Source organism: Pogonomyrmex barbatus, unplaced genomic scaffold (genome assembly GCF_055798465.1).
Source record: "Pogonomyrmex barbatus isolate J1 unplaced genomic scaffold, ASM5579846v1 scaffold11, whole genome shotgun sequence".
Classification (NCBI taxonomy): Eukaryota; Metazoa; Arthropoda; class Insecta; order Hymenoptera; family Formicidae; genus Pogonomyrmex; species Pogonomyrmex barbatus.
The window spans coordinates 4165190-4180815 of record NW_028297107.1 but is presented as its reverse complement, the minus strand read 5'-3'; the positions used below and the strand labels follow the sequence as shown (position 1 = coordinate 4180815).

The window sequence follows — 15626 nt, the reverse complement described above, 5'->3', positions numbered from 1 at the left end:
GCTATCACGATCTATCCATCCGTCGGGGGCCCTGTATTAACGATGTACCGCACGTTCGTTGATCGCCTGACCATTCGCGGTCGGCGATCGATGGTTTGGATTTCGGCCAGGATGACGCGGAGAGTGCCGGGAGAGCTCTCTTACGCGGTCATGGCTTTTCGGCGGCAGGCAGGCAAGCAGGCAGGCAGGCAGGCAGGCAGGATGGCAGAGATTGCCGGAGCGAAATTGAGGTCGTGCCACTGGCCGTAAACCTCTGAAACGCCGCCACCGGCCGCGCCATTCGGTCAATTATTCGCTTCGAATTACGGCCCTCCAATTGCGCGAGAGTTATAAGAGCAGCCTGGGCTGCTGCTACTCCCATCCCGATATATATACCGAGCACCGCGGCGAACTACACACGGTCGATTGGCAGCTCGTTTATGATAACGGCCGGACGACACCCGGCAGTCACGTTTCGATCCCGCCAATCCCGATCGCGAGAGAGATTTTCATGCCCTCCTTTCATCAACGCGGTGATATTATGGTATAGGGTATGAATCGTATTTACCCGCACGTCACTTGAAAATTTATCATCCTTGTCACATCTGTCGCTTGTTCGTTACATAATATGTAATTAATATATTTAATATATTTTCTTATATTTTCGCATATCAAAATATAACATGTTAATATCAATATTAATATAAACGAACGATATAAAAACACGATGGAGAAAATTTAATGATCATCAGCGTCCAACTTTTTCCCAGCCGCTGCTGTACCTGTTGCTCTCTCTCCTAATCACAGTTTTCCATCATCACTTTTAATGATATATGCTCGTTTAGGACGAATATAATTTTGTAGGATATTATAAAATTGTGACAATAAAAAAGGGATAAATAATCGTGTTAAAATTAGAGACAAATATTCATTGCAACATCCAAAGATATTCCGTCGTTATTTTGTCTTCCATCAAACGATTCTCACGAAACGTTTCAGCGAATCAGGGATGCACAAGCGTCAAACTTATACTATACGGTTAATTAATACCACTTCAATTATCGATAATTACGATTCTACTTACTAATTAAACGCGTCGTGACATCACTTGATGCGGGCTTCATCCGTTCCGAATCTACTTCCCGTTACTGACTAAAAGATTCGAAAGTAACATTCGCGACTTCATCCTGATGTCGCGCGATAAATGCAGTTAATGAAGTTGAGTCAATGATGAATTCGAAAGCAATAAAAGTTTTTTTTATCGGATTTCAGTATTATATGCGCATCAGGTTCCGCGCACAATGAAGCAACAAGAATAAAAATTAGAAATAGAAATAAATATTAAATTTTTTTATATATAAATATATAAATTTTATTTCTTTTTAAATTAAACAAGATATAGCCATATTTTATGTTTATTTAAATCCATTTTGCGTTTAATCTCTGTTCCCAATTTTTATTTCCAAAATTTAATATTATTATTTAATTTAAAACTTAATATCGTTATTGTTATCTTATTTTAATATACGATTTCACCGTCGTGACTTTAAAAACTTGCGTTTTAAAATATATACTGAGTATCCTGTTACTCAAACTTGAAATTCATTGATACTAAAGTATTGATATATCATGGATTTCTCGGTTATTACTTCGTTCAGCTATGTTCGACAAAGTTATTCAACGCTTTCAACTCGGGGCAGACAAACAAATTACATTCGGTAAAAAATTCAAGGCGTACAAAACGAAAATACATTTGACCCGTGATAAACGAGCGTCATTATCGAAACAATTATCGTAGATACGAAATATAGGTAGCTCACAATTCGCGTGTATTTCGCATTATTCTTTGCTTCAATTCTTCAGATTAATTCTCGCGATCAAATGGATTCAAGCGAATTACCTGGATCCGGATAACCTGGCTACTTTCCGCCTCTATGATGCCTCGGCATGAGTCATTAATCGGGAAAATAATACATTATACTTACCTTATAATCGTTGATTACGTAGTTAACGCTGGAAATGATTGTATTTGAAGGGATGATAATAAGACGACACCGGCGGAACGGCAACTCGCCGCGCGAATGAGAATGTAACGATCACGCGAGTACACAATAGCACGCAATATAAACGCAAACATAAACAATGAGCCGAGCACGACACACTACATAGGCCACACTACAATAGGCCACACTACGAAATACGTACATAGTTAACATCAAAAAAAACGTTGAATATTCTCTGCGCATGTCCCGCGTATGTTTCAAACCGTCGAGATAAGATCGTGTATTATTTCGCGCTTTATTTTATAATAGTCATTAGCAACACTTAAGATAATTATTAATTCGCGTATTTCTCCATTTTCCTCTCGGGAACGAGCTTTGAATGCGTAATGGAAATATCAATGGAAATATCGCCGGAAATATCGTAATTTAATGTAACCGCGATTTAATTGCTGCACGTATGCATTGAAATTTTAACTCTATTATATACAGGCAGATTATTCAATTTTTCTTTTAATGAAAAATCGAATGGTTTTGAATCGCTTAAATTATGTTGTTAAATCGGACGTTATTTGGAAAATAAAATTTATTATTGTGTATTCCGGTCGAAAAAATATTTATATAAATTATTATTTCTTTCAAATTTTCATGTTTCCAGAGAGAAGTGAAATTGATATTAATAAATTATGAAAATGAGAGTAAATCATCGCAGGAGATGTAGCGACTCACAATTCCATTTATATATATATATATATATATATATATAGTAAATAAATTTTATTTCTCTCGAGATTTAAAGAATTGATTAAAAGCGAAATCATTTTATATATATATAAATTTGTATATTTTTCGTTAAAAAGAAGATAAAAAGAAACTATTTCTTAAATAAGTATCAAATATTTATTATTGTTGATATTGAATTCAAAGAAAAGATTACAATATCGTTATTTTATTAAAACGTGTATTATGTCTCTCTCTCTCTCTCTCTTTCTCGGGATTTATTTTCTAAGACGCATTCTCATAATCGAGCAGAGTTTATCATTATCTTAGACGACGTTAACGAGTCTATGAAACACGCCGCCGCAACTTAGCTCACTATCAAGATTAATTTGATATCCAAAATGTAAATGCGACATTCGAGTGATCCTCTTTGAATACCACTTCTTTCTGCAATTAAGATTTTTCTAATAAAGTAATTACAAAAAAAAAATTCCTTTATTTGTTCGACTCGCTATCATAAATACACGTCTCTTTATTCGAAATTAAAGAGGTATAAAGCTGATTGTAATCGCCAGGTTGAGTCTCGCTGCGCCGCGCGCGTGCGACTTTACTGCAACAACGTGTGGCTTATATAACGATAATCTTGCATCTTGGATTCGTAGCGCGGATTGGGATACAGGATACGCGGTGATTGCGCGTGTATTCGTGTATCCATGCATGAACGCGTGGTGATGGCGCGATACACGCGATACATGCGCTCGTACCCTCCGCGGGAGACCTTGACAGGTCGGGGCCCCGGGTACAGCTCCGTAGTAGGGCGGCTCGCTCGTATATCTCGACCCACGCAGGAACATTCGTTAGTAAGCGATCTCTAAAATGGATACCTTAATGTGGCTTTCGCAAACATTATTACGGCCCCGCGACTCGGCTTTTCCCCAGCTCTCTCGCCCGCGCAAATAGAACTACTTTATTCGCGTCTTCTCGCGCGGCTGCGCCCCCCTCCCCCCCCCCCCTCCTTCCCTCTCGCCCTCTCGACCCCATTTTATCTTGGCTTCAAAGAAGATTCTGCGTCGCATTAACTGATATAAACCACGACGAATATGCTTGGGAATTGCCGCGCGTGGTGTCTCGGCGATTCAGCGACAAATCTAAACTGTTTCGCGCGGGGAGAATTTATGCAAACGCGCCGCGGTGACAGCCGCGGAGATTTGTGGACGTAATTAAAAAAAAAAAAAAATGGCGACTATTAATTCGCGTCAATTCTTTTACCTTTAAATCATGAGATCGTCACGCCAATTTATCGCCGGTAAGCTTCGTAATTATGATAGAGAGAGAGAGAGACATTTGAAACTCGTCTTCGTGTATTCTATTTTACTTACTGAGAGCTTTAAAAGTGTATGAACTATATCGATATCAGTTTGCTTTCAATTCCGCGATTCGATCCGTCATAACCGCTGACGGTTTAGAAAGTTTACAATAAGCAACAGTAACTTAGAGCGATGAGATGAAAAGCGATGCGTCAGTTGATTAAGTTGTAACATAATACGAAGATAAGAGATAAACCGAGAAAGGATTCATAGAGACGCGGGGAGAGATCCAAACGTCTGTATGTAGAAACTTTATGAAGAGTTGACTTACGTACGCGGTATTTCGGTGCACTATCACGGCTCTCTCCGCCCAGGATCGAGCCAATATTCTACAACGCCTAAGCGGGAGGAAACGGCGGGACGAGGGGCGGAATGCCAGTTGACTGAGCCGTAAGAATGCAAACAGAGATAATCTAGGAAAGAGAATCAAACGGGATGACGAGGGGGAAGAGACTCTCCGCAGAAACGTGTACATGTAAAAAATTCGTAATTGTGACCGCCCTCCTACCGTGCAATCTGGAAACGTTCTTACATACGCTTCTGACGCATTATCGCGCATTATCTTGGACTCCCGAGATCGATCTACCGTGCTGCAACGTTTAAAGAGGAAGAAGCGACGGTCATAATGTGGAGCGTCGGAACGAGGAACGGCGCGGTCAGTTGACTGAGTTGTAACATAATGCAAACAGAGATAAGCCAACGGAGAAACTCGGCGGAAGGAGGAGGAGGAGAGAGAGAGAGAGAGAGAGAGAGAGAGAGGGGGGGAGAGAGAAGGAGAGCGAGTCGACAGTGGCGAGCGGTAGCTGGTCGACTGACAGCGCCCAAAGAATTAGTATCTTGTATCTGGCGAAGAGCGCCACAAATCATTTGGGGAGGCTGTCGGACATACCTTGAGTTCAACGCGTAAGAATGCCCCTCTTCCCTCTACCTCCTTACGTTTCCTCTGTCACTTTCCTTCTCTTCCTTCTCCTCTTTCTCCCTCCCTCTCTCTCTCTCTCTCTCTCTCTCTCTCTCTCTCTCTCTCTCTCTCTCTCATACTTCGGCTCCGGAGAACGCTTCGTTTCCTCCTTACTTCTCTCTTCCGTTCTCTCCCTACCTCTCGTCTACTCGTGTCACTTTCTCACTCGATACAGAAAGAGCGGGAAGATCAAAGGATGCCGGCGCCACCGCCGCTAATGATATGCGACCCGCCGCTGCCGAGCAACTTGGAAACTTGAGGACGCAAGATTCGGGTCTTCCTCGAAACGAACCGCCGCGCCGCGGAAAGTTTTTCGAACTATTAAATAGCGACGAGCGAAAATGCTAACTATGTTGAGCGCAAGTTCTTATTGATATTTTCGAAACGAATTCATAATGTTTGAAAATTGAAGAACAGATACGCCGTACGCTTTTTACTCGCGATTCCGCGACTCCACCCACGCCTCCAATTCTGACCTACGGGAGATGTGTAAGACGGTACAAGTTCTCGCATACCCTTCAGTACAATTCGGCATTACGTTGCGCACCCTCGTTGCCGAGGGGTGCGGCAGAGTCCACCGTTTCAATCGCTTAGGTTCGTGCGAATTACCGCCTCCGGGCCTTTATGGCACATCAAAGGGATAGGGGACCGTGAAGGCGCGCCGTCTTAACGTATTCGAATCCCAAGGCATCTCTTTTTTTCCATCTTCTCGTAACTATCCCTCTTCCGCTGTCGTTCGCCACCTTCACCCTTCGCGCCGTGGAAAAGCGGCTCGTTGCTCCTCAAACAGGCATATGGAAGGTGTTTGACGCGCTGGCAATTCGAGGAGAGAATCGCGGGGCGATTGATCCCTAAAAGCCTCAAGGATAAACTCGCGCGTTTTCTTTTTTTTTGCTCGGGAAAAGAAATATCTCGCGCGTGCACGAAATAAAGCGTTTGTTCAACCGGAGATGCGCTATATTGACGTGAAATTTTTCTCTCAACTCTCCATATGTGCCGATTGTTTTTACTCACCTTCCGTCAACGTCTTGATTTACTAGAGAGATTTAATTTTAACATACACGTCATCAGTGCAGATGGACACGATATAAAAATATTAGTAATAATCGAAGTGACATAATCTAATTTTCCAAAATTTTTTTACATAAAAAATTTCAGTAACAATAAATTCTTACAGACCTTCAGGTATTAAAAGCACTTTCAATATATTTTTTTTACGCAATAATAGCTTGCTTTGATTACGCACTCGATTAATTATGTGAATCCCTTCGCTTCTTGTTTCAGGTGGCAATTAAGATAATAGACATCGAACAAGGCAAGAAGGACTACGTGATGAAGAACCTGACGAGGGAAGCGAAGGTCTTGTCAATGCTGCAGCATCCGAGCATCGTGAGGCTCTACGAAACTATTCGAGTGAGTGAGAAACGCTTTAGGGTTACAGTCGGTTTAGAGAATTTCGACGATTGATCGAATCTCTTTATTCTAATTCTAACCGCGTCGAAAGTTTAATCGAGTTCTTAATAACAAAGACGATCTACCACGGTCCATCAACAAGATTCGGTTGTGTCCATTGTACTTTTGTCTAACGATCTATTCATTATCTGTCAAAAGGAAACTGTGCCATTCCGTCTCACATCATCCCTCTCCTAGTGACAGGCACTATCCCTCGTAGATTCTACACTACTCATTCTTGGTCACGCCACTCTCACCCGGTACATGACGTTCGTCAGAATGCCGTGACAAATCGCGAATGTCTTGAGTTTTCAACGATGCTAGATACTAGTTAATACTATCCGAGAGAGAGAGAGAGAGAGAGAGAGAGAGAGATGATGATTCATCTTTCTGGATTTAATTAAACACACCATTTAGCTGAATTTATGAAGCAGCAGAATACATATTAAAGTAGAAGAGCTTTTCACCCCTTTAATCATTTTACCTCGCGAGAAACTTGGGGTTCGAAAATAATTATTTCGCTCTCAATTTTCAAATCTATCTAGTTTTACGAATAATATAGATGGAAACCTGTCAAATAGAATTATTCGATAGGTTTCAGGTTTTTATAGACGCGTCGTTTGCCCGTCGCGAAATAAACGCGTGTTTTCACGTCTAGAAGCATCGGGAATTGATTTTCGCCGGAATTAAATCGATTCCAATCCGCGAGTGTAAACTCGGAAATTATTATTTTGAGTTGCAAGCCTTTCTGCGCCGATACCAGAGGAGGCCTGGACCGGTACCATTAATGCGTTGCATCGTACGTGACCCGGCTGCTACGGACGCGAACGTTGACCCAACACGCGGACTCGCGGGTGCACGTGCACACGCATACGCACGCACGCATACGCACGCGCGCGCGCACGAAGGTATACGCCGGCGAACACGAGCGAGAGGAGGAAAGAAAAAAAACCCGGAGAGAGAGAGAGAGAGAGAGAGAGAGAGAGAGAGAGAGAGAGAGAGAGAGAGAGAGAGAGAGAGAGAGAGAGAGAGAGAGAGAGAGAGAGAGAGAGAGAGAGAGAGAGAGAGAGAGAGGACTCTCGTATGCTTGTACGACGTAATTGAATTCATGTGTGGGACGTCGATATCAGAGGCTCTCCCGGGCGGCGCAGCATCGCGCACCTCGTTTACTCTGAAAATTTTGTTAGTCCGCGCGCTCGCTCGTCACGATCGAGTTACGAGGACGAGGGTGTGTACGCGCCGGGAAAGATAAAGTACGTAGGAAAATATGACGGGAACGCACACTCGGCTGCGATAGCCCTCTCTTGTCCCCCCCCCCCCCGGTCGCGTGCGAGATTCGAGAATTTCGAGGAGCCCTACGAAATATTTCCCGCGCGAGATGAACGGTCGGCTGGTCGTCGGGCCCGACCGATGTCCGACCGGGAGAGAAACGTGTAAAATTTTTCAAGCCGGATACACCGCCAGAATCATTCTCTGCATACGGTAGCACGTCACATCTTTCTTTCAAAAGCGACACAACCGGGAAATTGTAATTTACGAGTAGTTATACGAATTTATCATGGTCAAATTTGCATTCTTAATGCGCGAAATTATTTCTTAAATCATCTCGCGTCAAATTAATTCAGATAAATTATTCTATGGAGTTGTATCAAATTGATCTATCCAATTGTACTTTTTTTTTTTTTGTATCCGTAAAATCGTTTTCCGAGAATAGACACTTTTAGACGCGTTTTGCAACGGAATAACATGTAAAAAAAACATACTCGAATACTACGAAAGAGTGCAAGCATATTCGCTAGAAGAACGATCGTTTCCCGCGAGCTTTCATAAATCGACAAACGAGTTTCGCGATTGCATCGTTCGATTCTTCTGTCTCGACGGAAATGATTTTATAGTCTGCGGATGATATTACTTTCCGCGCGTTTATAAAACGCGATAGAGGAGTGCGTCTTGTTTTATTTAAGCTATTCCATCGAGGGGGAAAAGCTATCGGCGATGAGAATGCTCGCACCTGACGGCAAATATGATAATATCGAGACGAGATACCCCGCCTCCTCTTTCTTGCCGTCGCCAAATTGGCTATATATGACATCGCCCTATATCTCATTTCCACCTCGTAATCTTTACGACGGCAGGGGCTCGCCTAGGGTGCCGACATCTACGCGATTTTGACTGTCGATTTTGCTAGATTCTTGGGAGCATCTGCGCCTGCATGCAGGTCGTAAAATATAGTCGTTTTCCAGACAAGTCACCTCTCTTAAGGTCGCTTACCAGTGACTGCGCGACGACAGCAGCTTGTCTTGAAACGATGATAGCACGCGATCGACGATACCGTCAGGACTCATTAAATATGCAAATGCCTCTCTTTCCTGTATTAAGTATTGATAGGGAATTTTGACGTCACTGACAATCAAACGCGCGCGAACGCACCGCCACAATTGAATATTTCTGAATATTTTTATATTTATGAACAATTCGTTTCAATAGAATATGAAGTGTGTTTAATATTAAAAATGCGCCATGAGTTTAACGTTATAAAATTAATTATTTTATATACATATGCATGAACTTTATGTGTGTATATATATTAAAAACGTAGGAGTTATAGTTTGAATATATATGATATACGTAAAACGCAGTGATAAAAAATGACAGTTTATCGTAAATTCATGAGAGGATATAACGGAGCAGCACAACAAAATTTCATATTCCGCGAGGACAATGGATCGGTGGCCATTTGTTGTGTCGTAAAGTTGCTGTTATTGCAATGCGCCAATGTAAACCTTCCGTACTTTCCAATATTCAACATTTTAGGCAAAACCATGGCATTTATGGGTTATCGATATTTTCCTGCCTAGTCACTAGATATTTATTTTATTATCCACCACATACGCACGTACAACAATTTAAGATTACCGTCCATAAAGTTTCATAGAAAAACAGCTTATTTTTATTTATTTTATATTGTATTTAATCAAACATCACTTTATAGTATTATTAATATCTTTATAATGTCCTGCTTAATAATTCGAAAAAGTCCTATCTAAATATCTTACAGTCTCAAGACAGATAATCTTATAGTCAGCAACAGAGTTGCTAACTATAACTTTATTCGAGAATATATCTTTATGTCAGTTGCTTATTTGTACATGTTCGTGACGTCATTTTGAGCCGCTCCGTGCATAATAAGAAAGCGCGCACGCGTGCCTGTCGATTTTTACGAAGATGCATGTCCGGCGGTCAGCGCGTTACTCATGCTCAGGTTATTGGAGAAAAGTCGTTTTAAGCGCCAATTAAGATCATTATTGTCGGCCTACGGCGGCCATAAACGCGCCGCTCGCGCGATTTTATGTCGGTACCGATGTTACGAGTCGACGAATCACATAGGACTTGGCCATTATTGGCGTCCAATGACGCCGACGTCCCCCTGCTCGGGGGATGAAATCACTATAAAAATGAACGCATCGACAACCGCATTTGCAGCGGATTATTACAACGAATTGGAAGGAATCACATCATGGAACTATGATGTCATCTTGGCTAACGATGCGGAGATTCGTTGAGAAAACTTTAAACAAAATTGTTTCCTCGTCTCGTCGCAAAATAAAATAGATTCTTCGAATGTACATGATCGGAAAAAAACGTGAACATATTAAGAAAATGATATATTACATAAAAAATTCAGGATTTGCCGACAGAATTCGTATCAATCGTTGTAGGCGACTTTCGGGGAAAGACGAAGATTTAAACGACCGAATGGAAGCGATCCAAAGATCGCAAGAATCGCAGGATACGTTAAAATCGCGGTAAGGAAAAGTCTGCTTTAAATTCCGCTCGGGAGTAGGATCTTATAACTAATGCACACCTTTTTGGCACAGGTTACGAAAGCCCGTGCCATACGCTTCCTGTTTCGCTCGGAGAAATGACTTCCACGTTCGATTCTTTCCCCCGTCTCCAGCATTTCTGCCGTTGCCGTGCCCTTTCTTCGTTTACATACGCCGAATCCTACGTTCCTGTTTTACTCTTACCCGATGATATATCGAAATCGCGTATCTCACGTTCCACCCTGAAACCCCGGTTGATTCGGTTGGCAAGCGCCGGGCGTATCAACGAGTTCCCGTCGAAAACGAAACGGCGATTCTTGCCAAGAGAGATAGAGCGGCGGCGCGAGTCTCTGGCGAATTGACTTCGCAAGTGATCTCTGAACTCTCAGAAATTCTCGTTTAGTTTCTATTGGCTGAGTTCCTCTCCGTCCACCTTTTCGTCACGCCGAACAGACTAATGTAGAGTGAAATTCAAATCAGACGAAATGATATTTTTCGGGAAGCTTGTTTCGTAAACCAACTATCCTGACAAATTTTTTATCCGTTAAATAAACTGTTCATAGAAATTTCATGTTTCAAGAAATATTCCGAAATCTCACCTAAGCGTTTTTATTAAACCTTTATTATAAAACTTGGCGTGCTAATATTTTTTTGCCATTTTAACAAAAGAAAAGTATATTTGACACATGTAAAAATTATTGCAAGCTCACTGCAAAGCTTAAGTGAATAATATAATATTTTTGGAACTTGGAAATAGGGATAGTAATCGAAAAGATAAATCTCATTCCGGTCGATCTCGTGCCTTACGTTCAGGCACGAGATCAGCCTCTGGTACGCACGCGCGTTATTTATTCGTCTCTCGTGATCCACGCGATTCATAATTAAAGCAGTCAGACCGCGCCGAAGGATTAAATAATCATCGGCGCCCGAGATATATCGACTCGCCATTGGCCGGGCACGATGAATCGTTTCGATCGTAATTCGTCGGCCACGCGTGGACGCGCGCTCCCTCGACGTCGCCGCATGCATATCGCTGCATTAAGGTAATCACTTAATCGACGAGGCCCACGCACGTGTCTCATGACGCGCGCGCGCGAAATTCGGGAAACACTTTCTCGATAATTACGATGCACCTCTACCTCGCGGTGCATTTTAAATGCGCGTGATCAATTTCGCGCGACCGGTCCCAGACTCGGTCGGCCAGCTCGTTGCTCCGCTTGTTGCTCCGTTTTCACGGACGGCGACTGAAATGTATGGCCGGTGCTCCGACACACCGAGCCGCACGAAACAAAAAGATGCGAGAAGATTGTACGGTGTGTTAACGTTATTTAATAAATTTGAAGCGCATCATCATGAATCATCCTCTATAAATCGTAAATTTCCTCTCTTCACGAACAATTTGCTTCTGGATTATAATTATGAATTTCAATTTCATCCCACTTAAATACTCTCGAAATCGAGGGAATGCCATCGTGCGAATGCAATAATGTGATTAAATACAATTATAATACATATAATTTTTTTAAATCGTTTTAAAATTTTGACATTCTTTTGCTGTAATATCAATAAATTTAGATTTCTGATAAGATATATCTCTAAAATTTCTCCTCTCTGCAGCATTGAATTTTGAGCATATCAAAATTGCATAGATTTTAGAATCTCGGTATTTTCAGCGACAACACCGCTAGAATGCCCGAAGCGAAAAGAAAGCCCAAAGATCGCGGGGTCTTCCGGTGTTGTTGCATCTTCGATACACTCCGCGCTATCGACGCGAATCGATAACGGTTTAATTTAACGCCTCCTTGCAGTGTGGATCCGTGTACTATCTCGTGACGGAACTCGCGACCGGCGGTGACCTGTGCACGCACATTAAGGAGCAGCCGGCCGGTAAACTGGACGAGAACACGGCGAGGCTCTATGCCAGACAGCTGGTCGCCGCGCTCAAGCACATGCACTCGAAAGGAGTCGTTCACCGGTGAGTCACCCGCGCTTTAGCCGCGTTGTGCGCAAATTTTCAGGTGGTCTTTCGTAGCAACTCGCGACTGGGAAACTTTTTCAACTTCCCTTATTACGCCCTATTACGAACAATTAACGAAACGCTATATTTTCTCTCATAAAATCAGACCTAAAATTATATTAAAAGCGAAATTACATAAATAAATTCCAAATAAATAATTTGAGAATCTCAAGATAGACGGTGGGGGATAGAGGAGGATAGGGGAAATGGCGTGCGATCGGAATTTATGGCCGAGAGGAACTCCGTTAATTCGATCGGAAAGAGTTAAATGAGAGGAAATGAAGATGCATTATAAAAGAAGGACTCCGATTCGCTGTTAACATACGATGTTCGTCGACAGTCATGTTTCTGCGGACGGTATAAATTGCACTCGAGGTGCAACAATCTTACGGGGATCTGCCGGGCGCGATCGTTTACCCGCCATCGTTTTCTCCTCCACGGTCTAATAATATTCAACCGCACGACGTGTCGTGTCTCTTTTTTTTTTTTCCAGCTGACCGCGGTGATGTACGACGTTGGCCGGCCGTATCGTTTAAATAAAGAAATCGTCCGGCGTATTACACACGAGGGAACGCTTGCGATCCCGCGACCCTGGAGATCCGGCCCGTCTCGTGCGATCGCCCCGTGTCGATAACGATGCGTGTTCCTGTTTATTACGAGCGGAATTACACTCGCGAGGATCCCCGCTCGCGCACTTCCCCGACCGGGAATGCATCTCGTCGGTCCGGCCGACGATTAAAAGTGGCTTCCTGAATTAATTGACCGGCAAAACGGGCAGGCTTCTCGCGTACTAATTTCATTAAACGTTTAAACTTATCGCGGCGCAAACGGTACCCATTTATATCACGTATCCGAAGATTATCTGGAGAGCACTTGAGGGGAAGTATCGCTTCGGGGCTCTCGGTGCTTCAATATAAAAGGTTAGTGCCGGAGATCTAAATTTGAGACACAAGATATCATTTTCCGTCCCTATTTTTCACCGCATATTATATTTTCATATCACCCCCGCGTCAGCATATTGCGCACGTACGAGCGAGACTGCTAAATCGAAGTCGCGTAGATCATTTTTTACGACGAATCCCTTCGCGCGCAACGGTATACAGGGTGTCTCTGTACCACGGTATTTCCATCCAATCATCGAGATTAAGCGTTAAATCGATAAGGAAGATCGTTGCCTCGACGTCGAAGCGTCATCAATCTTGAAAGTAATTTCAAGCTACACGTAAACTAGTGTATCTGCGAAATCTGCGAATGTCTGAGGAAATATATTTAATGTTTTCGTACACCTTGTATATCTCGCAAGCATTAACGTGCCCGACGCGGAATGACGCGTGTCGCAATATTTCGTCGATGTCGTATGCATCATTCGGAAAAGGGGGACCGCGTAATTTTCAACGCGTTCGCGCGAGAGAAAAGGCATAATGACGCACGCACGTGACGCATTACGACGTGAAGTAGCAGTTCGCTTTTCGTTTCACTCACGAAGGATCGGCGAATATAAAGCAGCCGGCAATATGGCGTACGACGCGGCAGTTTGTTTTCGTCGAAAGCGCAAAGTCTCAATCTCGGATGATGGTGATAGATCGTCGCTCTCACGGACTCGCACGTTACGGGCAAGGGGGGCGGCGGGGAGAGACGGAAACGGTGTCGGACTGCGAGGGATCTCGCAAGGAGGGTTAGGAAAATCGCTATAAGCGATCGCTTAACCCCTCGAGAGATTAGCCCGTTTCGTCGTTCGCGAGAGTGGCGAGGGGGAAGGGAGAGGCATTGCTTCTCGCTAATGGGAATGGAGAAGATTTGGTGCTAAGGATAGTTAACGATCGCTGCCCGCGGATTCGTTCCTTTTTGCCGCGCTGTGTATCCTTAGATTAAGACAAACGAAGCCAAAAGCTGCTTCAACTTATTTCTGACACGGAACGTTTCAGCTATTCTTCCAGCGCGTCCCGCCGTTATCTTTATGATATAGTTGCTTGTCTTTTCGGAATTATCTTGGATGAATTATATAACTGTTTATGACTAATGATGGCCGATATTTCTGACTGAAACTCCCCTCAATTGTTTATCGAACTGTAAACAATTCACTACAGATCCCGATACACATTGCGTTAAGATTAAAGATGTTTACGTAGAACGCGTTCCTATTTTTACAAGAGAGACAAATCGAGAAAGATTGATAAGTAACAACGAGCGCAGCATTTTCGGCAGCGTTAATCTTTAATCTTAGAAGAATTAAGTCTGTCCGTTCGGCACTTCTTTTTCACTCGATATTGTCGTATATCGTCGCATGCGGCTTCAAGAGATTCTGCGCGGATTTTCCCGGCGAGGGATAGCTGTTAAGACCGTAGGGCGGAAGGAGGAAAGAGGAATCCTTTATACAGCAGCCCTCTTCGCTCGGGACCACCGAACATCCGCAGGCTCACGTTTTAATTCCGACGAACGCCTCCCGCTTTGCTCCGCCATTATTCGCCGGACAAAGCCATGATCCTCGAGCCGCGAGGGCACGGACTTCTTGCGGGATCCTCGAAAGCGGGAGCAGGATTACGATTCCCGTACTATGCGAGCTATTCTGCCGGGAAAAAGAGAGAGAGAGAGAGAGAGAGAGAGAGAGAGAGAGAGAGAGAGAGACATAGAAGGACAGACAATCCCCCCGATACATCCGACGAAAGCTGCCTCGTGTTTATTGACGCTTTTACTTACGGGAAAACCAGCCCCGACAAGTAGTAAGAGTAAACGGTAAAGTTGTAAATCGAATATTATCGTATTGCACGCCGACAATATCCGACAGAAACCGATAATAATCGTTCTACGTATTCGTCTAATTTCTATCTTAACTAATTACAATTCTACTTCATTGCAATTTCTTGCCCGATTATTTCTTCCTGTAAGAAAAGGCTATATTGATCTGGACTTTTCTAATCGATTTGCTCTTAATTTTTCAGCAACGTATATTCAAATCTGAGTAGCTATCGAAAAAGAAAATACAACGACATAACTAAACCAATAACATTTCCCATATTTTCACAAAAGAGTATCGTGGGAACGAAATTGAAAATGAATCTCTGCCTATCTCCGCGTATGGATGCGAGATATGAAAAGAACGCTCCACGCGAATTTATTTATGAAAAGTATATTCACCGTTCTTGGAACCGTTCTTGGAGAACGGAACTTGGAATGCTACCGTACAATGGTGTCAGATCGAAGTTTATCGGTGGAAAAAAAAAATCAGGCGTGTAGGCGGCGCATATTCAACAGAAACGAATACCGTTATAAACTAGGATGATTTTGCAGTTTCCCATCCTCTCTCCCTTT

The 15626-nt window shown here is 43.0% G+C and overlaps 1 protein-coding gene and 2 long non-coding RNA genes across 3 annotated transcripts in view; 1 reads left to right on the top strand and 2 right to left on the bottom strand.

Moving 5' to 3' along the window:
• The window catches only part of LOC148937726 (uncharacterized), a 146087-nt gene extending 143370 nt beyond the window's left edge, over positions 1 to 2717 (bottom strand). The window contains exon 1 of the long non-coding RNA XR_016137953.1: positions 1965 to 2717. This is a non-coding gene — a long non-coding RNA (uncharacterized LOC148937726). The remainder of the gene's footprint in view (positions 1 to 1964) is intronic.
• The window catches only part of LOC105425833 (uncharacterized), a 251232-nt gene that overhangs the window by 206357 nt on the left and 29249 nt on the right, over positions 1 to 15626 (bottom strand). The gene's annotated exons all lie outside the window — the stretch shown is intronic.
• The window catches only part of LOC105425876 (MAP/microtubule affinity-regulating kinase 3-like), a 194706-nt gene that overhangs the window by 150181 nt on the left and 28899 nt on the right, over positions 1 to 15626 (top strand). Inside the window, exons 2-3 of the mRNA XM_089070794.1 lie at positions 6309 to 6437; positions 12109 to 12275. Coding sequence (XP_088926920.1) covers positions 6309 to 6437; positions 12109 to 12275 — 296 coding nt within the window. The remainder of the gene's footprint in view (positions 1 to 6308; positions 6438 to 12108; positions 12276 to 15626) is intronic.